General features: G+C 30.6%; 2 protein-coding genes across 2 annotated transcripts; both read left to right on the top strand.

The window, feature by feature from the left end:
• The first annotated feature begins 13,656 nt into the window (after positions 1-13,656).
• LOC125828192 (O-fucosyltransferase 36-like) lies at positions 13,657-17,105 on the top strand. Its single transcript, XM_049507517.1, has 3 exons — positions 13,657-15,096; positions 15,170-15,419; positions 16,929-17,105. Exons 1-3 carry the CDS (start codon positions 13,826-13,828, stop codon positions 17,103-17,105), a joined length of 1,698 nt encoding a protein of 565 aa, XP_049363474.1. The 5' UTR covers positions 13,657-13,825.
• A 1,443-nt stretch (positions 17,106-18,548) lies between these two features.
• On the top strand, positions 18,549-24,234 carry LOC125828349 (uncharacterized protein C23H3.12c). Its single transcript, XM_049507664.1, has 8 exons — positions 18,549-18,921; positions 19,019-19,083; positions 19,159-19,257; positions 20,515-20,562; positions 22,038-22,107; positions 22,271-22,342; positions 22,934-23,065; positions 23,672-24,234. The coding sequence occupies exons 1-8, from the start codon at positions 18,721-18,723 to the stop codon at positions 23,813-23,815; spliced, it is 831 nt and encodes a 276-aa protein (XP_049363621.1). The 5' UTR covers positions 18,549-18,720; the 3' UTR covers positions 23,816-24,234.
• Positions 24,235-24,745: the final 511 nt, after the last annotated feature.

Raw genomic sequence — 24,745 nt, 5'->3', positions numbered from 1 at the left:
ATTGATTTTGTATGACCATTCATAAATTGAATAAGAGAAAATATTAATTTATGTGTAAAAATAAAGATATTTTATGTGACAATTTACCTGAGATACTTTCAAACTGATTCATAGTATGTCAGGTAAGACGCATATATCTATTTTGTTTAACTTTATATAAATATAAGTGTCTATTTATATACATTTAAAGTTGGAAGAAATAAATATCAACTGAAATCAAATTAAAGAGCACGGTTATACTTTAAATTTTTAGAAGTCAAATACTCCATTCTTTTTCATCAAATAATTCTTTTATCTGAAAAATGTTAGTTAATGTGTACTTATATTTCAAGTAGAAATATTGACAAATGACTTTTTTTGTAGAAAAGAAATTCTAGTTACATGAATCTCATAAATTCCTTGTTCAAAAATGTCAGAATTCAGTTTTAACATGTTTGTTGACCAAAGAGTGAAGCAAATGTACTATTTTATCCTACTTCAAAAATTAATTTACAAATTATTGTCACCTCTTTTAATGAACTCTTATTTTGACTTGACTCACAACATAGTACATTTCTGTTAAAAGAACCATTGCCCCATACCAAAGCTTTTGCAAAGAGTGAGGAGCCATTCTTGTGCTACATGAGACAATTGACATTTCTTTGCTTGGAAAATTTGACCATATAAATAGATAATTTCTGGTATACATTTAACTTAGTGTAATTCGTGGCGAAATTAGAATTTTTTTAAAAAAATATTCAAAATCTTCACATATATCTCTAAAAAATTGTCTCTTTTTTCGCAAACCACAGAGAAGATATAAACTGCACTAGACAAGCCTCATGCGACGAGTTCATGGCCGAATAGGCAGGATTCGGTCCCAGGTCTCCAATATGGAAAACTCACCTCCCAACCACTCAATCATGCCCTTGCGGCTGTAAAAAAAGATATTATGAACCTATATGCATAAATTTTTCAACGAAGGGTGTTTTAGTGATCATTCTTGGATCAATGTAGCTATGCCACTGCTTATTTTGAATTCTCCTTGTGTATTTATATTTTTATATTTTAAACTAGTCCTCTTAGTAAAAACTAAAAATTCCGATTCCGCTAATATATACTTACAAATTTGCGCCGAACTAACGACCAATATTATGTGTTATGTGTGGCATGATGTTTGGAGGAAGAGAAAGTCAAAGAGAAATCCTTGTCCATCCCTATATTTATGCTTTTTAATATGATTTGTTTTCCACCAAATATATAGTAATGGACAACATGATGATGTTTACTTAGTACTATAATAATTTTTCCCTCCTAACACCGAACCCACTCATTTCCCTTTTAGCCTCCTCCTATTTCTATGTTAGGCTTAATTCCTCATGTAGTATATGGACTTTTACCTTTTCTTCAATAAATCAAGGAAAAGACTCCCACCATATGTATGAATTAGAGACATTAAGTTTGATGCATTCTTTCATGGGAAAGAGTGGAGGTGGAGCTAGTATATTATTAATTATGTTTAGAAAAGATAGATTATTGGGTTGTGGGTAAATTGTTTAGATATATCATATGGTTTTTTTTAAGTATTAATATAAGATTTAGGCAAAAAATATTGAATTTTGTATGTGTCGAACTCATGTGTGCTTATTAATTCGAAACAAATCTAGGAATTAGAACTTAAAGATTAGTTATTTGAAGTTACTATACGATATTCACTAAAATGAATGTTTATAAAATATTTAACATTTTTTTGATATATGTGTGTATATATTTAAGGTACGTGTATATAGTATTACGTTTATACAAATTCATAAGAAAATCAACAATTTATTTCTTATCCTTCTACTTTTAGGGCTTGTTTGGTGTGAGGGATAAGCACAAATAAACGTATTTTTGCTACTGAGAAAGTGAACGGTCAATACACAGATTCAAGACTTAGTAGGCGTTTGGCCATGCGATACCATATCACGATATGGTGTCGTGAGATGGAATCAGCGTTTGGACATGCGATTTTACGCTGATTCCATCTCATGAGATGTTATACCATATTCTCCAAAAACCATGTGATTCCATATCATGATTTGAGATATTTTAATACAATAATTGATCCATGAGTTTATATTTTGTTAAAACAACCCACATTTATATCTACTAACCATTTGTTTCATATGTAAATAAAATTTATAATCACATCATTACTTTTTAAAATTTATTATTCTCATCAATATAAAATTTATTATCACTTTAAATTTGGTGAATATAAATGATAAAGTAGAAATTCATTTGGTGAATATAAATGAGAACGAAGGGAGTAATACTTTTTTGGTTTTTCATAATAAAAAAAAACGTCTTAATCTTATGACTAAGCATAATATTGATAAAAGACAATTTTCATTGGCGGTGCCGCACTTTCTTAATCTTAGTATTTGCAAGATGTTCATTCACATGACTGAAGGATATCAAGTCCAATTGATTGAGGACTTGGGAAAATTTGATCAATTAGTTATTAATATTTAGTCAAGTGGACTAGTTATAATTTTTTTGATTAAATTTTATTAGAAGTGCTTTTGACTCAAACTTGTGGTAACTTTTTAAAATTTCGTTATTCAATAATATTTAACTATTGATTTTTCTTGTAAATAGTTAGAAGTTAGTGATGTTTGTTAATTTTTATCTTAGTGCATTTAACTTCTAAGTTAATATTTACTCACTAATATGCTTTTTTTCTACTTTATAGGTTATTTGTAAGAGTAGTTGAGAGATATGAGCATATCAAGTACAATTTATGTTCAATTTTTTTTAATTAAATTAAAGTTAGATGAAACAATTATTTAACTGAAGAACAAATAACTTTGTAATAATTTATTATGCGATTTTATAATTTTTGTTTATTTGATAAGATTGAATAAACAATTGGGGTTATTTTAATAGTTTTACAACTTGTGGGATTTTTATGTTTATGAGAAAATATACAACACAAAAATTCCATATCGCATGTCCAAACAAACCTTCAATTTCATCTCATGATACCATATCATGATTCCATATCATGATACCATATCGCATGGCCAAACGGGCCCTTAGTCAAGCATGAGTAAAGTTAGATTTTCAATTATGAAAAAAAAAAATAGTCAAGAAAACTACAAAATACCCTTGAACACAAAATACCAAAAAAAAAAAAAAAAAGGACCATGAAATAGACAAGTGTTGCTTCTTACTCCATTGTCCCTAATTACTTGGACACATTTCCTTTTTGAATTGTTCCTAATTACTTGTCCATTTTGACAAATCAAAAAAGAACATTTTTTTTTACCTATTATACCCTCAATTAATTACTTTGAAAAAGGTAAAACTTTTTGAACATCTCAAATTTGTAGTTCATCCACTTCATAATTAATAGGAATAAAATGGTAAATTCACTATGTCAATTAGTATTTTCTTAATAACTGTGTCGATTAAAAAATTGTCAAGTAATTAAGGAGAAAGAGAGTAGAGAAGAAATATATAATGGTTTGTCCTTGGTGCAAATTAAAGGAAGTAAATGCACATGTAATAGTAGATCCAATATATGTGACCATTGGATACAAAATTCTTGGCGGCCCAACATAATTAGGCACAAAATTCAGTAGACATTCGGTTTGCGATGTAGACAATAATCTATGCACAAAACAATTGTGTTTGGGATTATCATTGAATTTAGTATAAATTATAGGAACCACATATTATAAGTACTAAATAACATCCTATCCCTTCTAGTTTTCTATTTACCAAAAATTCCTTAAAAATGATGTTTGCGAGATACATAGCGTTGTGCACGGGATACATTAGGTTTGATACATTTTACATAGCGGGATACATAGCGTTGTGCACGGGATACATGTGGGATACATAGCGTTGTGCACGGGATACATGCGGGATACATAGCGTTTGATACATTTCACATAGCGGGATACATAGCGTTGTGCACCGGATACATAGGTAAATAAGGGATTTTTGAAATTTTTGAAATAAGTAGGGATAAATGGATATTAAGGTAAGTAAAGGAGTGTAGTTAAGTAATTTGTCCTTGAATTTATATTCCAAGGTATTTCTTTTTCTTTTAAGTCATTTGTTTCGGAAATAACTTAGATATACGCAAATTGAAAGTTATAAAAGTTTACATCTAACACGTAACTGAAAGTTATGAAAAATTGTGTTTGACTTCAAACATTTTTATTGATGCGTGATCTTATAAAGGTCAAATATTAAATGTTTTTATCTGAAGTTCGATATGATGATTTGTCAAGGCCAAACTTCAAACACTTTATTTTACTGATACTTCATCGGTTTCTTTTTTCCACTTGATCTGGTTAGCTAGTGCTAACTTCCAAAAATTTCTTATTAAAATTATAATCTTTGATAAAGTCAAACTTCAGACATTTTTTCTAAAAATTGTCATTTCGTAACGGTTGTGCATTTTCTCGTCTCTTGAAGAACCAAGTATGTATGTTTAATTAACACTAATGTTAATCCTTGGGTACAAATATTGCAAAGGCATAATACATAAACATGACATTAACTTGACGTCAGTTGGCAACTATGACTTTTAACTTTGGGTGTGCACAAGTAGACACTTAAACTTGTATAAAATTGAACAAATAGACAAATTCGTCCTACATGACATCCTACATGACAATTTTGTGTCCTACGTGGCGTCCGACGTGTATTATGTCACGTAGGACACGTGTGTCTACTTGTTCAATTTTATATAAGTTTAAGTGTCTACTTGTGCAAACTCAAAGTTAGATGGCATAGTTATCCGCTAAAATCAAATTAAAAATCGTATTTATGTATTATGTCTATTGAAAATGAAGCGTGCATGTAGAATCCAAAGGAGGATAAATATGCCTGCACTTCGGCTCGTCAATGTAGTGTACAGATAAGATTAAAAGAGAAGTGTATATGAAAATGGGCTAAATTTCACTTATGTATGAATTTAGGGGGTTCAAAATTGAACCGCAATTGATAAGTCAATTTTTTTTTATGGATATTGGGTTATCAAATAAATGGTTGGAGTCTTGGAGAATAAATTATTTTTTTATAATTAATGATTTATTGGTGTGAGAGAGAATTATTCAAATTCCTTATCGGGTAATCGTTAACTCAGTAAGTGTTACAATACTTATATTTTATTCTAGGTACATTAGCCTCATTTAATGTTTTGCATGATATGTAAGAGTAGTTATATAATTTTAATTTGTTAGTTCTGGCTCCTAAAGGCTAAGGCCGTAAATCCATGAAAATCTATTTACTTTTCTACAATTATTTATTTTACTTTAAAGAATAGAGAGCAAGTCAACAAACTCAGAAAAACACTGAACACAAGTACATGAAAAGTATGCAGCAACAACGAAAATAGGACAAGCAGTCGAAAATCTGGATCTATCTATCCATTTGATCTTGTTCTAAAAAGGTCATCCTTTTTGTAAGGTGCATTCATCGGAAAAAAAAGGTACCGTAGAAATTAGAGGTTGGCCGATACATCTTCCAATAATCGTTCGATAATTGCAAATTTGTTACCAAACCAATTGATAGTTTATGCTGAATAGCGGATTAGTAAATTTAAAAATTTGATATCTGATGAGCCAAACAGTTAAACAAAATTATCCGATCCATTCGATAAGCAGCCCTACGTGTGATATGTTCCGTCGAAATAAAAAAATACAAAAATAAAATGTTTTCTTAAAAATTATAAAAAGCTTCGAGTTTTAATACTCCAAAACTCAACTCTCTTTAAATAGATTTAAATTTGAAATATAAGTTTTCCATATATTTTATTTTAAAGAATAAATCTCAATCATCAACTATGAATGAATGTGACAAATTCATTTTGCAATAGTCAGGACATGCCATTATTTATCAAGGTCCATTTAATTTAATGTATTTTTTATATTTGAAATTCAAAAACCACTTTCTAAGCATTATTTTAATTACTACAACAGAAATGAAAAAAATACTGAAGTATAATATTAATACAACAATTAATAAGAAAAAAAAAAGAAGAAGAAGAAACGGATAACATACGATTTTATCTAAAATTACTTTTTATTTTTATTTCCATTACATTTTGGGATCAAAAATACCCCCGTCGTTATCCCAGGAGACCACAAATACCCTCAAGAGTTAACACCCCAAATTTTTAGTGACGTGGCAAGCCACGTGGGACTAATCCCTCCACCTAAACATTGCCAACTAAGATTCACTACAAAAGAACTTGACCTTTAGTGGCGACAAAGTCGCCACAAATTCCCAAAATATTGCCACTTAAAGGTTATGAGTGATTTTTAGTGGTGACTAAGGCTCCAACAACCATTCGCTAGTAAATCCTATTTTTTCAACAAAAAAATATGATAACTAATTTTTGATTGCAACCTAATTTTCTAAAATAAATAACTTGCAATATCAATATTAAAAACACACAATATTATTACGAAAAATCATCAAAATTACTTCTCGATTCAAATCTCCTACTATATAATGCATCATTGTACATTTTATACATTTACATATGACATAAAAATAAAACATACAGTGTCTTCAAACTCCTACTTAATCGATATCATTTTTTATTTTTTAAAAACAATGAAAAAAAAACACAAAATTAGAATTTAATGTTAAAAACTTTTAGTGACGGCTGGGCTTCTGTGGCGACTGTTGTTGCCGCTAAAGGTCTAGTTCTTTTGTAGTGAATCCTAGTTGGCAACGCTAGGTGGAAGGATTAGTCCCACGTGGCTTGCCACGTCAATAAAAGTTTGGGGTGTTAACTCTTGAGGGTATTTGTGGTCTCTTAGATAACAGCAGGGACATTTTTTATCCCAAAATGTAACGAAGGGTATAAGTGGTCCATTTCACATAGTTCAAGGACAATTTTGACCCTTTTCCGATATATATATATATAAAGCTGAATCTAAGCAATCCTATGTGGCACCTCTCTATGGCCAGTATTCTATTTATCTTTTTTTCTTATTTTTAAAACTTTTCTTCCTTTATGAAGGAACAAATATGTTAAATCTATTAGTGACAGTTATGTTTTTTTTTAATACTTATAACTGACGCACATAAATATTAGAAATTAAAAGAAAAATAAATAGATATTGATAACCTATATGAGAGAATGTCTAAGAGTTTTCTCTAATATTTAAAATAAGGTAAAAAAATCATAAATCGTTTCAAAAAATATGGTAAAAGTTAAATCACCAACTAATATTGATTTGTTCATTGTTGAGACTCCTTTCAATATTTCATTTCTTTTTATGATTGTGTTTCTAACATCTTCTTTGTTTAAATTGTTTTTCTTCCTTTCTTTACTTTTAAAATTTTCAGGAACATCAAACAAGTTTCATTGAACATGCACGTATCAAAGAGAAAAAAATTCAACAACAAAATAAATAAAAGAAAAATCATGAAGGAGAGAAAAATAACAAGCAACGGAAAAAGAAAAACATAAATGACAAAGCTCCAAGGAAGCAAATTTAGAGATGAAGATAAGAGATCTCAGAATGGACAAAATTTCGTCAACTTAGCGTAAAATAATAGTCAAATCATTGAAGGTAAGCATTAGATATATAAAAATTGAAATTAATTTTATGCAAGAGTTAATCTAATATCTTATTTAGTATGATATTTTATATGATTGAGTAACTAGAAATCGCAGCATTTTCCTCTTTTTAAAAAAATTAAGGGATAAGGGTCTAAAAATATCCAACTTTGGTCGAATTTGTTGTTGCGATACTAAACTTTCATGAGGACCTATTACCTCCCTAGACCATTTAATATCATATTTTAAACATATATATTTGCCCACGTGGACATAAAAAATAATGCAAAATTAGAAATAGTAATGTGTCCACGTGGGCACATATATACCTTTAAAATACACTATTAAATAATTCAGGGGGTAAAAAATACACTATTAAATAGTCTAGGGAGGTAATAGGTCCTCATGAAAGTTTAGTATCACAACAACAAATTTGATCAAAGTTGAGGTATTTTTCAAACCATTATCCTAAAAATTAATAATCTAAATTATGTGTTTAAAGCTTAAGGATAAAAGAAATACAAAATTAATAATCAAGACTAAAACAGTGCAAAAATAAAATTATTAGGAATCTGAAGATGTTAAGAATTTTATTTTTCAAAATCATTCTACAATACAAATATATATACATATAAAAAGAAATTCCCAAAATGTTTTACATTTAGCCTATAAATAATAAATAATTAAGATCAACAAAAATGGACACCTTAACTTTGTCATCTTCTTATGATGATAGAATATGATTTCTTTATGAAAAGAGAACGAGATAGTATCTCATGATTCTTCAAGATATTGATATAAAGAGAAAGGCAATGTAACAAATGTTTCTCTTCAAAAAGAATTTTTTCTTAAAAGGTTGTTGCACAGTAATTTTTTCTTTATTGTGATTTCAAAGGATCCTAAATTAGTGCTTGGATTATTTCTTTAAATTTTTTACTCTTCTAATTCCGTTTTATAATTTATTTTTTTCCGTTTTTTTCTCATGTACAACATTTAATTAATGTTTGTTTTATTTTCTTTTATTTATCTTTAATTATACTTTATATTCTTAAAATAAAGAATTACTATATAAGAAGAGTGAATATACCACTTGATAACAACAAGGTTAAGGGAGATCACAAATAGAGAATTAAATATTAGAATGCGGAAGCACAAAGAAAAGAAACAAAAAAAACTAAATAAAGATATGGAAAATTCGAAGGAAAGATCCACGAATTTCCAAAGATTAGATGTTCTAAGGCCTTGAAAAGATCCAAGTAACAACGTATAGATTTATGGAAGAAATCTAACGCCTTTACTTGAGAAAACGAATCAAAACGATAGATTCGGATCTTGACCGCTTTATGAGTAACTAAAGACAATAATTAGTATGTAGAAACTAATCACCTTCTAAAGAATACCAAAAAGAAACCAAAGATATCACAAGAAGAAGTTACTTTATACCTTAAACTATGAAACTAGTAAAGGTTTAAAGATAAATTCTCAAAGAACAAGTCACAAAGGTTCAAAGAACTCTCTCAAATATTCTTAATATCAATCTAAATTGTCTTTAATGAATGAAAAGGACTCCTATATATAGGAGAAGGGAAAAACGTCCAAGAAGCCAAACCCTAAAAAAACAATTACAAGGAATCCTACTCTAGAAAGGAAATAAAGTAACCTAACTAGGAACAAATTTAGTACTTCTAGGAAAGCATTAAATGGTACTTAGGAGACCATAAATAGACTAAGGAAAATATTAATAACCTATATATAAATAAATAAATAAGGTAAATCCCAACTAGGAAAAGAATCTTGACAATCTTGGAAAGTTTGACTAGTCTTCTCTCAAAACTTGGGCAGAAAGCAACTCTTGTTGTGGCTGATTCTTGGACTCTTCTTGACCTTTTTTGCACGAAATTGGACCTTAAAATTCCTCATCTTGGGCTTGAATTTGGGCCACCAAATAATTGTAGCATTTGGACAATTCCTTCGACACGTGGCACCAAGATGGCCCACCTACTTTTATATTTGGTTTTTGAAGATGGCCCACCTATCACAAAGATGGCCCACCTACTTTTATACACTCCTCTTTCATTATATTTTAATTTTTTCCTTTTTAAATAGTACTAAAAAAAAAATTTAAAATATCACAAATTCGATTAACTCTCAAAATTTTACGCGAATTCTATAATTTCTATAATTAAGACGAAGGGAATAACATATATTATTTGAAAAATTACTATATAATTACTACTCTTCTTATATAGTAATATTTTAATTTTTTCCTTTTTAAATAGTACTAAAAAATAAATTTAAAATATTACAGATTCGATTAACTCTCAAAATTTTACGCGAATTGTATAATTAAGACGAAGGGAATAACATATATTATTTCAAAAATTACATTAGGAATACCATAAACCACAATAGTTAACAACTTACAATATTTGAAAAACATATTAACTCTCAAAATTTCACATGTGTCACATAAATTGGGACAAATGGAGTAACATATATTATTTGAAATTACGTTAAGAATATTATTAATCACAACTTAAAGTATTTAAAAATACATAACATATATTATTTGAAAATAATGTAAAAAAAATTATAAATCATAATAATTAACAATTTAACGGATATTGTGCCCGTGCTTCCATTTAGAAGTAAGAATGTTTAGGAGCTTAGGGTTAGTCAGTCAATTGACCGATTTGCCCTTCTTCTTCAACTTCCTCTATTTACTACAAAAATAGTACTAAAAATCAATTTAAAATATTAAAATTTTGGTTAATTCTTGAAATTTCACATGTATTGCATAATATAATAAAGTGAGTAACATATATTATTTGAAAATTATATAAATAGTACTAAAATATAGTTTAAAATAGTACTAAGAATTTGATTAACTCTCGAAATTTCATATGTACTGCGTAATTGAGATTGAGTGAGAAATATATATTATTTGAAAAATAGAATAAATATGTGATATTATTAGAAAGAGCTTTAATATATATTTTAAAAATTATTTTGTCTTCCGTATATGATTTTCTGCATATATGTGGAGTTTTAAAGTTTTTAACATTTAATATAGAAATATGATTATTTGAAAATTTTAGTACTTTCTTCATTTAAATTTTTCCTTGTTTTTCTTTTAATTTGTTCTAGATTTAAAAGTTACATAAAAAGTACTTAAAAATCACAATGTAATAATATAAGATATTAAAAAAACATAATTAAAAATCATAAAAGAAATTTTATTGACTCTTTAATTCCATATTGAAACAAAAGAAGTTTGTTTGAAAATAACATAAAAAGTAACGTAAATTAAAGTAAAATAACAACTAAAAATATTTAAGAATCATATAAGAAATTTAGTTGAGTTTCGTAAAAGTACCTACTTCACATAAAATGGAACAGAAAGAGTAATATATATTATTTGAAAATGATATAAGAAGTGCTATAAATCACAATAAATTAACAACTTCAAAATATATTTAACAAAATCACATACAAAAAATTATATAACTCTCCAAATTTCATCGGTGTCACATAAATTGAAACAAAGAACTACTCCCAATTTATGTTATTTACTCTCCTTTTTAGTCAGTCCCAAAAGAATGTCACATTTCTATATTAAGTAACAATTTGATTATAAAATATTTTTTTTACCCTTAATGAAATAATTTACAGTCATACAAATTTATATCATTCATTTTGGACCACAAATTTTAAAAGTCTTCATTTCTTTTTTAAACTCCGTGGCGAATCAAACTACCTCACATAAAATGAGACGGAGGAAGTAATATACATTGGGCCCGCGCTGGCGCAGGAACCTAATAACTAGTATATATATATATATATATATATAACTATTTTAGTTCTTTTGACATTATTTTTTATTTTAAAAGACCAAAAGTCTCACTTTAAAATTTTACAAAATATCAAAGGTGACTATATTTTTTTAAAAATTTTGTTCATCAACAATTATATTAATTTTCTTACTTTCTTACCTTAATCTGATAATTAATGTCATTTATATCATTTTCTGAAATCACTTTTTTTAATTTTTTTTTTTTTTACTTTATTTATTTATTTATTACAAGAAATTAGTTACTATAACTTTGTAAATATATATATATTAACGTATTTTGGTTTTATTTTTTATTAAAAAATTAGATTCTTATGCTAAATATCTATACAACTATACCCATACCAAATAATAAAGTTAAAAATAGAAAATAATGACACACTTCTTACTTAAGATATTTATTTAATCTCATCAAATTTTTTTTTTTTTGACATTTTCTCTTATATATATATATATATATATATATATATATATATATTTTAAATATAATTGCTTAAAAAATTGTCTTGGAAGTTAATCTATTGTGCATTTTTTCAAAATTTAAATCATTTCATCATTAATGTTATTTATATTATTTCCTTAAATCACTTTTTTCCTTTCTTTGTTCTTTTTAACTTTCTTTTATTTATTTATTTTAAAATTTTAGTTATTGGTATATTGGTTTTGAGTATTATTTTGCATTTCTATAAAATAAAATTTTGAATTATGCCCAATTTAAAGAAAATAATTGATTATATAAATTCATTTTTTTAAGTGAAAAATAAGATCTATTTTCTCTTCTTAGACGGCTTTAGGTTAAGAATTTTTGTATTTTTTTTTTAAAATGAAATAATAAATATGAAATTATTAGAAGTATAATTTTCAATAAATTATTATGGGAGCAATCATAAATAATGTATTCACAATTTCCTTATCTACACGAAATTGATTAAAATTCGTGAATACTTATATATTGTCTATTTAATTCTTCGATTGATTTTTAAATAAAAGTTAATTACTTTAATGAATGAATGATATCGTGTTTGAATTAAAGTTAACTGGGAGTGGATATGATATTGTATTAAAATCTTAATTTGGTAATTCCACTTTTAAAAATGTTATAACATTATCATGTCAAATTTTTTTTTTATAAAAATAATCGTTTTATCTGATGTCAACTTAATGTAAAGATACTATTTTCTTCTTAAATATTTTATTTAAGAAAAAACTCAAATTTTTGCTCTAATCAAAACATAATTTGTCTTTTTTATTTCTACTTAATTTATAAAAATTACATTTTAAATTGTTGTTATATCGCACGAAGTGCGGATAAGTTTCCTGATTTATATAATATGTATAAACTTTTTTTGTCTTAATTTTTTTATTAGTCTTTTGAATATTAAAAAAAGAATTTATTTATTTAGAAAAAATGTTTTTTAGATCCATTAAGTAATAATAGAAATATTTTTGGACCAATTATTCCTCTCTCCATTCCTATTTCTATGTCATTATTTTAGATTTCACTACTCTTGGAAAAAAACTAGGTAAGTTTACCCTTGTACCCTTATCTAGTGATCTCTTCAAGTCAAATTTTCAATAAATGAACATAAATTAATTTATTTCAATTAATTAAATTGACCAATGAATATGTATTAATCATTTAGTTTTTCTTTGTCAAATTCATACTTTCAAGATAAGACTAATAATTCTCAAGGATAAAAATAAGAAGAATAATGTCAATTATGTGTTGATTTTGTGAAATGACAATTATTAAGAAACATTCTCTCCGTCCAACAATAATTGTCCACTATATTATTTTGGGATGTCCAACAATATTTGTCCACTTTATGAAATCAATAGATAATTTTATATTTAATTCCTAATTTATCATTATCATTAATTATAGTTATTTCTCTATTACATTCTTCAAGATACTGTATTTATTATATATAGTAAAATTACCTTTTTATTTATAATTTCTTAATAGTATGTAAAGTTATAGTGGATAAATATTATTGAATGGAAGGAGTATATTTTTAGATTACATTTTTATTCAATTTCCTATACTTGAAGGTATTTTCGACTATTTTCCTAAATTATATGACTATTTTTTTTTTTTAATTAAATGGATATGACACTATATTTGGTACTGAAATTTGATTTTTAGTAGAGTATTAATTGCATGAACCAAACGACTGGTAACCAAACACCTCCTCCTAGCTTCACGAATCACGAAGATGCCTATTGTTCACTTTACACTTGCACTCTAACCACACACACGTTGCTCCGACTCCTTTTCTTCTTCTCCGATCACATTCCGGCAGTCTCAGTTCCATCGAAAAGCTGCTACAACTGTTAGATACACACTTCGCACTTTTCTGTACGGCAGGATTGTCAAGGAAAATTCTCAAATATTGCTAATGCGCATTTGATTTCCCGTCATGATGATGGAGAGAGATCCCTCCAACGAAGAAGAGGATCAAGAGAACCTGATCGCGCAGAGAGAACGGGGAAACAACCTTTCCGAATCTCCGGTGCGTACGGCATTTCAAATTGACGACGAAATTGCGGATACTCGCCCCTTCAATTCCAGCTGCAGTAAGTGCTGCTATTTCTTAACAATTATTGTTGTTACAGTCTTCATATTCATCCGTTTCTACACCACCGACGTTGATAACGTCTCTAAAACCGGCGTTATGAATAATGACTCCGTCAATCTTATGCGAGAGTCCGAATTGCGGGCTCTGTATCTGCTTAGACAGCAACAATTAGGGCTCTTCAAGCTGTGGAACAACACACTGATTGATAATTCCTTGAATGCTACTGTCGCTAACAATAGTAATTTTGTTTCAACGTCCTTATTTTCTTCTGTGCTTTCTGAAGAATTGAAATTGGAGTTGATCAGTCAGATTTCACTGAATAAGCAAATTCAGCAAGCACTCTTGTCGTCTCATCAATTAGGTAACTTATTAAATGCATCCGATAATGCTACCGATCCTAGTCTGGACGATTATGGTGGTTTGCATAGGTGTAGGAAGATGGATTATAAATTATCTGACAGGAGAACAATTGAGTGGGAACCGAGGTCGGATAAGTATCTGTTTGCAATATGTGCATCAGGACAGATGTCAAACCATTTAATTTGTTTGGAAAAGCATATGTTTTTTGCTGCTCTGCTTAACCGCATTTTGATCATTCCTAGCTCACGAGTAGATTATGAATTTCGTCGAGTGTTAGATATTGATCATATCAACAAATGCTTGGGGAGGAAAGTGGTTGTAACTTTTGAGGAATTTGCAAAAAGTCAAAAGGGTCATATGCACATAGATAAGTTCATTTGCTATTTCTCTCAACCACAGCCTTGTTTTCTGGATGACGAGCATGTTAAGAAGTTGAAGTCATTAGGGGTTTCCATGAATAAGCTCGAATCTGCTTGGGATGAGGATATTAAGAACCCGAAGCCAAAGACTGTTCAAGACATTATGACAAAGTTTTCTTTGGATGATGATGTTATTGCAATTGGTGATGTATTTTTTGCCAATGTGGAAAAGAAATGGGTAATGCAACCTGGTGGCCCCATTTCGCACAAATGCAAGACACTCGTTGAACCAAGTCGTCTTATATTGCTCACTGCCCAGCGTTTCATCCAAACGTTCTTGGGAAAGAACTTTATTGCTCTTCATTTCCGCAGACATGGTTTCTTAAAGTTCTGGTATGTTTGTTTCTCATCTGTGTGATTTATTGTGACATAGTTCCTTGCCTGACTTTACTTATCTATTTGACAGCAATGCCAAAAAACCTAGTTGCTTCTACCCTGTTCCTCAAGCTGCAGATTGTATTAATCGTGTGGTTGAAAGGGCCACTGCCCCAGTAATTTATCTTTCCACAGATGCTGCAGAAAGTGAAACTGGTATACTTCAATCACTTGTTGCTGTCAATGGCAAAACTGTGCCACTTGTTAGAAGGCCTGCTCAGAATTCAGCTGAGAAATGGGATGCTTTATTGTACAGACATGGTCTCGAAGGAGATCGTCAGGTGAGTTAGAGTCTAGCCCCTGGAAATGCATCTGGTTGATATTCATGCAAAATACTGATACCAGTTTATATATCAATTGCTGGAGAAAACCAGTTGATCACTTTAATACTGGAACTTCTTTGCACTATTAATCTGACCCTGCCTTTTCTCTTAATCTTTATTTATCAAGTAGCAAATTGACTCATTGGAATCGACCTTGGTCTTGATTGAAGTTAAATAGACATCCTATTAAACGTAGGGAAGGCTACAGTGAGTCTGATCTAATTTTCTTGAGTTGTTTCAGCCTAAAATTGGAAAATGATTGATCAACTCCACATTGTTATTTTTTTTTGGTGAAGTAATTAGATTGCATTAGAAAGACATCAAGAAGATGCAATGGTTACAACTAAAAACAAAGTTGCTTCAAACATGAAATCAACTCCACATTGTTATTGCATTGGCTTCAACTTTAGACAGATCAAGTTAGTTTCAGCGGTAGTTTGGGTTTAGCTAAAACCTAGAAGGTGAAAGTAAGTTTCAAGTAAGCCATACACTAATCAATCCAAAAATGAGAGTAGACCCAATCTGATTCTTTTGATTTCATTTATTTGCTAGCCATCGTTCATTGTCCATTCATGGTTACTTAACTCCCTCTTCCCTGTTCTATGAAATGGAAGTAGTATTGTCACTTTGTGCCACCTTTAAAAGAAAGGAATTTCATTTTTGGAAAATGATAGAACTGTGTGATGGACGAGAAAGGAAGCTAGGACATTTGAATTGGGACCCAAGTAGTATTATATAAATAGGTGAGTTGTTTTTACTAGGTCGTTTATGTTTGTAAAATAAAATCTTAATCGACTGAACATCCATTAAAAGGCTTAATTTTACCTCCAAATCAGAACTAAACGGAGATGATTCATTCAACTCTATTCCTTGGATCTTACGGGAGTTCCAAATATGTTTTACCCTACGGACTGTTGACGGTTGAACTTGAAAAGGGTTTTAATTGAAATGGGAGGAAAATGTTAGGGTAATATAAGAGTGAGGTCATGATTCAACTATCGAGGAGCCTTTTGGGTCAAAGTCTAAGTAGATAAAAGCGTGAGGCCCAAGCCTTGAGGCGGCAAAGTCTAAAGTTGACAATGCTTTGACAATTGAGAATAGGCAATGACAGGTTATATCATAGCCAGCTGGCTGTTACACCTCCTTTGCTGTGAAATTTGTCGTGTTGATTGGATTTGCTGTGGAACTTGCCTTAGGCAAATCTCACATTAGAATTGGAGGGAAGAGTTAGGATAGTCATATAAGGACGAGTTTAGGATTCAGTTGAGACGCCTTTTGAGTTCAAATGCAAAGGGACATACCAGTGACTCACAAAAGCCTTGAGGAGGCCAGAGAGGTCAGAACAAAGCAGACAATACCTTGACAAATATTGTTGTAAATATTAACAGAGGGTCATAAGTCATTAGAACATTCCCTTTTTGCTTTTCTTGTTGCATTCCCTTATATGTTTTTTTAATCTTCGTGAAGGTGGAAGCTATGCTGGACAAGACCATTTGTGCTATGTCTGAGGTGTTTATTGGATCAATGGGCTCTACTTTCACGGAGGACATCTTACGTCTTAGGAAGGACTGGGGAACATCATCACTTTGTGATGAGTATTTATGCCGGGGTGAAGTTCCCAGTTTCATTGCAGACGATGAATGAATCTGATTAATTGTGGAGTTTTTCTTGTTATCAGGTAACACATTCTGCTACTGAAGCTGGAAGATTTAGGAGGTCTTCTTAACAAGTTACCATGCCTGAGTTAATTACCCCAGAAGGCATATTGGCCTGATTCTTTTGATATGTGATCTAGTGTATCTACATTAGTCTAGGGGAAATAACCATTCAAGTTGACCATGCTGTTTTATTAGTTGAGATAGATTGATTTCGTTTGATCTTATGCATTGTAGTTTACCAGTGTACAAAATCTATATACTTAACATTACCTCACATGTTCAATCCTTCAAATATTTAACCAAGTGGCGAATTTTTCCTTTTTGTGAAAAAATGGCTACAAAACCAGGTCTTCTTTTGGTGATTTAGAATACAATTTGATAAGATACAAATTTAAATTGAAGTATTTCCAAATTTAGAAAGATGATTATTTTTTCAAGATAGCCTATGCATTGGGATACCTTATGGAATTATTTTTTTATTTATATTAAAATGATATGATAAAATAATTTTGGACTAACTATGGAGTACTCATTACAAATACAAGATAAAATAATCTTATGAATATTTTGAAACTACTATATTTATCCCACTAACTAACTAGTAGTGTTAATGATTATTTTAAAAACAATTGAACCAATTGAATCGCAATGTATCAAATCGATTTTTAGGATTTTTAAATAAGTCAAAGGTTTCAATTTAACTCTATAACTATATCTAATTAGACTAGATTCTTTATTTCTTCAAAAATAATTGAAATTTTTTCGAACAAAACCGTATATCAAATTATATATATAATATGTTAAACATTAAATAGTAAGTATTAAAATTTTGGACGATGACACTTGACATTTTGTGAAAAAGAAGTATAATATGATATCCAAAATGTATTGTTGAAGCTACACCAAAAAAGTACTCAACACTAGTTTATTTTTCGTGATTATTTAAATTTTAAATTCCAATATAGCAATAAAATGCATGCTCAATCCATCGGCGATGTTTCTAGCTTATAAGCTACTATACTTTAAAGCTAGATTTTCGTAATATTTATTTTGTATATTTAATTATAGATTCTGTTATTTGTACGGTAGGATATTATAAAGGAAAAAATATTTTCATTCAATGTTATATTCCAATTTTTGAATATTTACTTCTATAGAATTTTATCAATTACGATAACAGATAAATAACATTTAAAAACTCAAAAATTGATCAAATCGTACCAAATTTTTTTAGAAAATGATACCTTTGACACGATTGCCAATAAAATATTTTAATCATACATATCATAAAGTAATCAAAAATGAATAAATTAATTCGTTAAAAATAACCTGCCGAACCTTCCGATGAACTAAAATGATCCCTTAGGTCTGGTGAATGGTCTGTGCTGCCGCTGCTTCCTTCCTTCATTTATATTTCAGCGCTTCATTCACTTTCGGTGTGCTTTTCATTTCTCCGAAAACCGTTACAACTTGGCAGTTTTTTAAGCTCCTTATTACTACTCTCACCGCCTCCATTTCCCTCAAATCAATCTGCACTCTTCTTCCGAATCGAACAATCTTCCTTCTTCATTTCGTTGAAATTTGTGTACTGAAAACGAATCATGAAGGCGAGATTGGTAGTGTTCCCAATCAGGGGAAGGAATTGGTGTTTCAGTCGATCGATTGAATCATCGCAATCTGAAGCTCAATCTTCTAATACTCCTTCTACATTGAAAGACCTCTGGAAGAAGATTTCCTCCAAATCTAGTCATGATTCACCCGCCGCGAATATCGAAGTCGTCGTTGATTTTGCCTCCGATAAGGTTTTTTTTCATTTTTTTTTGTGCTTTGGTTGAATTTACGTTCTAATATTGAGGTAATGGAATGAGGAATTGCTGTTGTGTTTGTTATAATAATCAGATGAACAAAGCTTGGACTAGTTTGGAAAAAGCGCCTGCAGGAAGTTTAAAGAACAGACTTCACGGGTAATCTTTAGTTTTTCTTCGAATACTACAATGTAGCTAATGATACTGAAACGAATTAACGATTTGTGATGTTAGGCTAGGGTTGACGCTTCTTTCTCGTGTTAAGCCTTCGGAGATCTTTTTGAAATCCATTTCTAAGGAGGTAACGCGTGTCGACATCACCTATCCCTCAAGGTATGGACCCCTTCTCTCTCTCTTTTTGTCTTTTAGAGGTATTTGGTAGAGTGTATGAGAATAATACTGAATTTCCTGTAGTAATGCTGTGATCAGTTATGGTGGAATTGTTTTGTTATTCAGTGCTTGGTTTGGTGTATCAAGGGCAGTTTTGTCTTTAACCATGCCTATCCATGTACTAATAGTTCTTATATTGCGAATACCATGATTTGCTATGTAGTATTAAGTTTATACCCTATAGTACTGAATAGAGTGTATAACTAATACACATAGGCTGAAAATCTTATCAAACAAAGGATTAGATAGTATTATGACTAATACATCCTACCAATCGACCTCTCTACATCATTGAGATTGATATATGTGGTGCAGGATTGTTTCTGTGTAATGCAAGTGTTCCTTTTAGTTGTACAAATCTGAATGATTATAGATCCTATTTTATGAACTGATGAGTGTATAAAAACGTGGTGTTGATACATGATTTTAAACAAATGTTTGATAGAGATCCAACTTTTTAAGAAAAAAATTATTAGACAAATAATTTTAACTCATCTAAGCTTGACAAGAGCTGGTAAATTTAACAGTCTAATTGGTCGAAGTGGATCAGCAGAAAATGAAAATGGTAGTTTTCATCAGTAATGAGAATAAAAAATTATTGGATTTAGAGTAAGTCATATAGTCAGATGAATGTGATCTTATTCGTGTTCTCATGACATGTCATGGCTTTATAGAATCAGAGTTGCTTAGAGAAAGCAATGGCTTCACGTGCTTTTGCTGAATAAAATTGGAAACAATTAATTTCGCTTCAATATCTCTAAGTAAGTCATATAGTCAGATGAATGTGATCTTATTTCCAAGTTCTCATGACATGTCATGGCTTTATAGAATCAGAGTTGCTTAGAGAAAGCAATGGTTTCACGTGCTTTTGCTGAATAAAATTGGAAACAATTAATTTCGCTTCAATATCTCTGTTTGGACTTTGATAAGTTGATGTCAAGGTGCACTTTTTATCCAGGAGAAAAGCTTTTTTAAAAAGAATAAATTTCTATCCACATTCAAAAGATCCTTTACATTTTCTATCCATAGGGTCGTTTGAATTTCTTCAGTTTATGTACCATGTTTTACCTTTTTGCCTCTGAGTGTACATGTGCTTAAAAGAAAAGAAAGGGGAAAGGCACATTACATGAGCACCTCTACCTTTAGATTGTATGTTATCTGGCTGTTTGCACCAATCTTGTCTTTTTTTTTTCTGCACAGTTTAAATGGACAGCTTGTTCGGCGGAGGCTACGTCATATCGCCTCGAGGTAGGGTATACAATGCTTATTTATTTATTGTTTTTTTTTTTCTTCTTTTTAAAACATCATATTTTCACTTTCTCATGAGGTCTTGTAGTCCTGCAATTCGTTGCATATTTCTTCCTCTTTCGTGATTTCTTAACCACTCTATAAAAGTTTCTAATTTTAGTTAGGATGTCATATATTTTAAGCCTAAGGAATATATCTCTTGTTTCGGCTGGCATCTATCCCAATGTAACAGAAGATTTACCATTGTTTTCTACCATTTATAATTACGGGATTGAGAAGCCAATAAGCTATGAACCGTAAGATCATGATTGTCCACTTAGAAAAGAAAACAACTTTAATCCTCCTATTCCAATTGCACTATGGGCCTTCCCAAATGTTTGACACACTTAATAGTTAATACCAATAAAGCTACTCCTTACCTCTCTTAATAAAATCCAAGAAGTCAAGTTTAACTTCAAAATTATGATTCACTAACTTTGTTATTAATACTTCAATATAATCTTCCTGCTTTGATTTCTATTATATTTTACCTTTTCAACTTTTTTTTTGAGAATTCTTCCTAGATGCTTTGCTCTGTGTCACCACTGCCAATAATTAACAATTTCGTTTTGATCTTCCATTTGTGATCCTTTTTCTGAATGTTTTTACCAGTAAACAATTCTTTTAGCCTATTCTGTTTACTCATATGTTTTCCTATAAGTTGCCTTTCTTTCTATGTGGTGGTTTCTGCACTACTGCAACTTTTCTAGTAAATATTCACTGCAGAACAAACCAGATGCTTGAAAGTCAGCCAAAGAGTTAATATCCCGACCACACTTGGTTGGGGGATTTAAAATCTCTTTCTTCTGTGGAAGAACATATTCTAATTAAGGTGAGAGTTTTGTGCATTCATAATCTACTAGGACAAATGAAGATGGATATAAAATAACACACGATAATTTAATTCTGGTGGCCAGGCAAAATCATTTACCCTTGTCAGATGGTTAGAAAGTGCTTTTAGGCACTTCCTTTCATCTCAGATTTGGATATGAACAATAATGTGAGCAGATTCAGCCTCCTGCCAGTAAACACGTGTAGCTCATATTTTTGTTGTGTGAATCTGGATTCTATATCTCAAAATAGATCCTGAACCTTATTTCACTATTTGAGATACTAATCCTTGACAATGCATTTTATTTTGCAGAAAAGAACTTCCTAGTGTCACTGGGGCATGAATATCATAAATGACTATCTGTTTTCTTAATGACCATATCATTGGCTTGAATCTAATTGAAGTTATGTCAAGGGACGATCGAAAAAATCCTTTTAACATTGACCAAAGTCACCCAGTCAACTTTTCTCTTTTTGAACCCTGAATTAGTATTTTGCTATTTTAAGGATGATAGTTTCCTATGTTGTTTGGTGTTGTAATATAACATAATTCAAAAACTCTTTCCTCCTGTACATTTCATATTAATGTATGATTTTATTACCAGGGGGGCTATCATCCACAAGAAGTACTTGTATGGATCAGCTACATTGCTTCCACTGACATCATTTTTCATGGTATTGATACACTATTTATGAAATGTCAAGTCTTATATTTAGTTCTCTTTCTGATCATATTGAGATGTACCATTTTCTTACTTGCGCCTCTTTTTATGTGATCCTCTTGATTTATAGTGTTGTGATTCTCTTGCTTTTCTCAATTTATTTTCATGTCATGCAGGTGCTACCCTTGCCTAATATACCTTTCTTTTGGGTCTTATTTCGGACGTACTCTCACTGGAGAGCTCTTCAGGTGACTAATATTTTGAACTGATTAAAATGTTGAGAATTGCCGCATGCCTTTATAGTGGAAAGTTGTAAATAGTTTCTCTTTTTGGTAGCAAAACTAGACATACATACACGTGCATGCTCTCATATACTGGGATCACAATTATAGAGTCCATGTGATTCCATTTCATTGCACAGCTCTCTGTGTATTTGTCCAGTTACATTTCTTCCCATCCTTCCACTCTTCAAATCATTTAACCGCGAAGTTTAATGTGTTCTATATGAACAATTGTGCTCTCAGTTACAAACAAGTGGGGGTCGGCTCTATGATCCTCATAGACCATGTTATTCCCCATTTGAAATTCATCCCAGGTCGACACTATACAAAATAAAAATATAGCTGAAAGGTACTAGATGTTTAATGTGTGCCCCCAAAATTCGATATGTGCTTGCTTCATCAAAAAATAAAAAGAAAATTGATATGTGCATATAGCTTACAAGACAGTCTTGTTATTGATTTTTGTATTTACTATGTTGCTTCGATATTTTATCTTCTCTTTGTAAGAGCTCCTGCTGCTTAGGTTGCTAATTACCTTTACATTTTTTGGATCTTCAGGGAAGTGAAAATCTTCTTCGATTAGTTACAAACAGCTCCCATCAACAGAAGTCAGATAAGGGAACAACAGACAAGAGTACAAATGTAAAAGATGACCCTCAGAGAACGAACAACTGCATTAGTCCACCATGGGTAGAATATCACTTGGAACTTAGCTGAGACTATTATTAAAATTTTCTTGTCTTCCTTTGTTTCTGCTTCCTTTCTGCAGGTGGATGCATGCATCATTAATCTTTCGTACATCGTATTCAAATTTGTCCGTCTTTATGGAACCCAATTAGGACAATCACCAAAATTTTCTCGTCTTCCTTTCTTTGCTACTTCCTTTTCAGCAGTTTTTCTTTAGTCACCCTCTTGTTGGATATAATGGTAGTATGATTGGTCCTTAAGTCTGCATGTATACCTTTATTTAGATAGATGCATGTAAAAGAAGTTTGGCAGATCCATGCATCATCAAATTAATAGTGTTTCAGTTACACACTTTTGCTCTTTAAACCTGATCTTACTTTCAGTCTAGGTATCTCTTTGTACCACTTCCTCTCTCTCTCTCTCTCGCGCATTCTGCTTATTGAGTTGTTCTATTCTGTGACACTTAACGTTCTATACTTGCTTCCATGTTTGCAAAGCATGTATTGATGGATCATGTTGTAGCTAATGGTTGGAGTCATTGGTTTATTTATGCATATTAACTGGAGTAATCCATATTAACTGGAGTCTTGCACTTGGTGGTATTCACAGGTATTATTGCCATCAGAAGACCTTCAAAAGCTTATTCAATCTGGAGAATCTAATGATGGTTTAAGTGAGTCGACCATATCTGATATCTGCCAGAGATTTAACTTGAACACAATGGATGTTATCAAATACAAGCACTCACTGTAGCTGACTTTTCCCAAGTGCCGCAAGTCATTCCATATCAATCTTGAAAGAACTGGTCATGAGAATTTTAGCAGCTTCCCAGACCCCTATAAGACTATGGGGAACCAAGAGATTCATATTAATCTTCACTACTGTTTCAGGAGTACTCAACAAAATGTTTTTCTTCTGTATTTTCTATAGATGCTGGGAAGCTCAAAGCTGCCCTGGTTCAATACATTTGTTCCCTTGTGAGTTGCTACATATCTTGGAATCGGCAAGACAAAAATTAGGAATCTGCATCCACCGTCACTAACATACATGTTACCTGTAGGTTTCTTTGATTCAGTTATGACATTTCCTGCAATAATATCTTCGTAGAATTATAGCTTAGTGCAGTGAACTTGAAAGCTATAACTCTTCATTTTGTTTTAGTGGTTGTGAAGAAGCTTAGTTTCAAAATTGTGGCTTCATATTAACCAAATCTGTATTAGAGCGTTTAGGCTCTTGACTCTGAATGTTGGATGTAATTGATAGTTTTCAAGTTCAGACTTCAGATGTGCATGCTTGAGCATCTTTTAAACTGTCTCATAAGATATCTTGTTTTGTTAGCCGCAGAAAGGAAGCAGAAGAAGTACACAGTTTCGAACAGAAGAATAAGTTAATGCATATGGTTCAAAACTAGTCCAGTGTTGTTCCCAAATTTTCAAATCAAAAACTTGAAAGGGGGAGGATTAGTAAAATAATTATAATCACAAGTAAGGGATGCACTACAAGTTGAACTTCAACTAAGCACAACCAGTTCTCTTTCATAACAACTATCCTCGTAAAACATCTTATTATAACAATCAAGTTTTTTCTTTGAAATCAAATTTCATGTTATGATGGATTATATGTTCTTTATAACCATATTTTTCTATAGCAGCCAACAAATATCAAGACAAGCAATATTGTTCT

The sequence above is a fragment of the Solanum verrucosum genome, unplaced genomic scaffold (genome assembly GCF_900185275.1).
Source record: "Solanum verrucosum unplaced genomic scaffold, falcon-dt-bn FXZP01000102.1, whole genome shotgun sequence".
In the NCBI taxonomy this organism is placed as follows: Eukaryota; Viridiplantae; Streptophyta; class Magnoliopsida; order Solanales; family Solanaceae; genus Solanum; species Solanum verrucosum.
The sequence above is the reverse complement of the archived record's forward strand: the minus strand, read 5'-3'. Positions and strand labels throughout refer to the sequence as shown.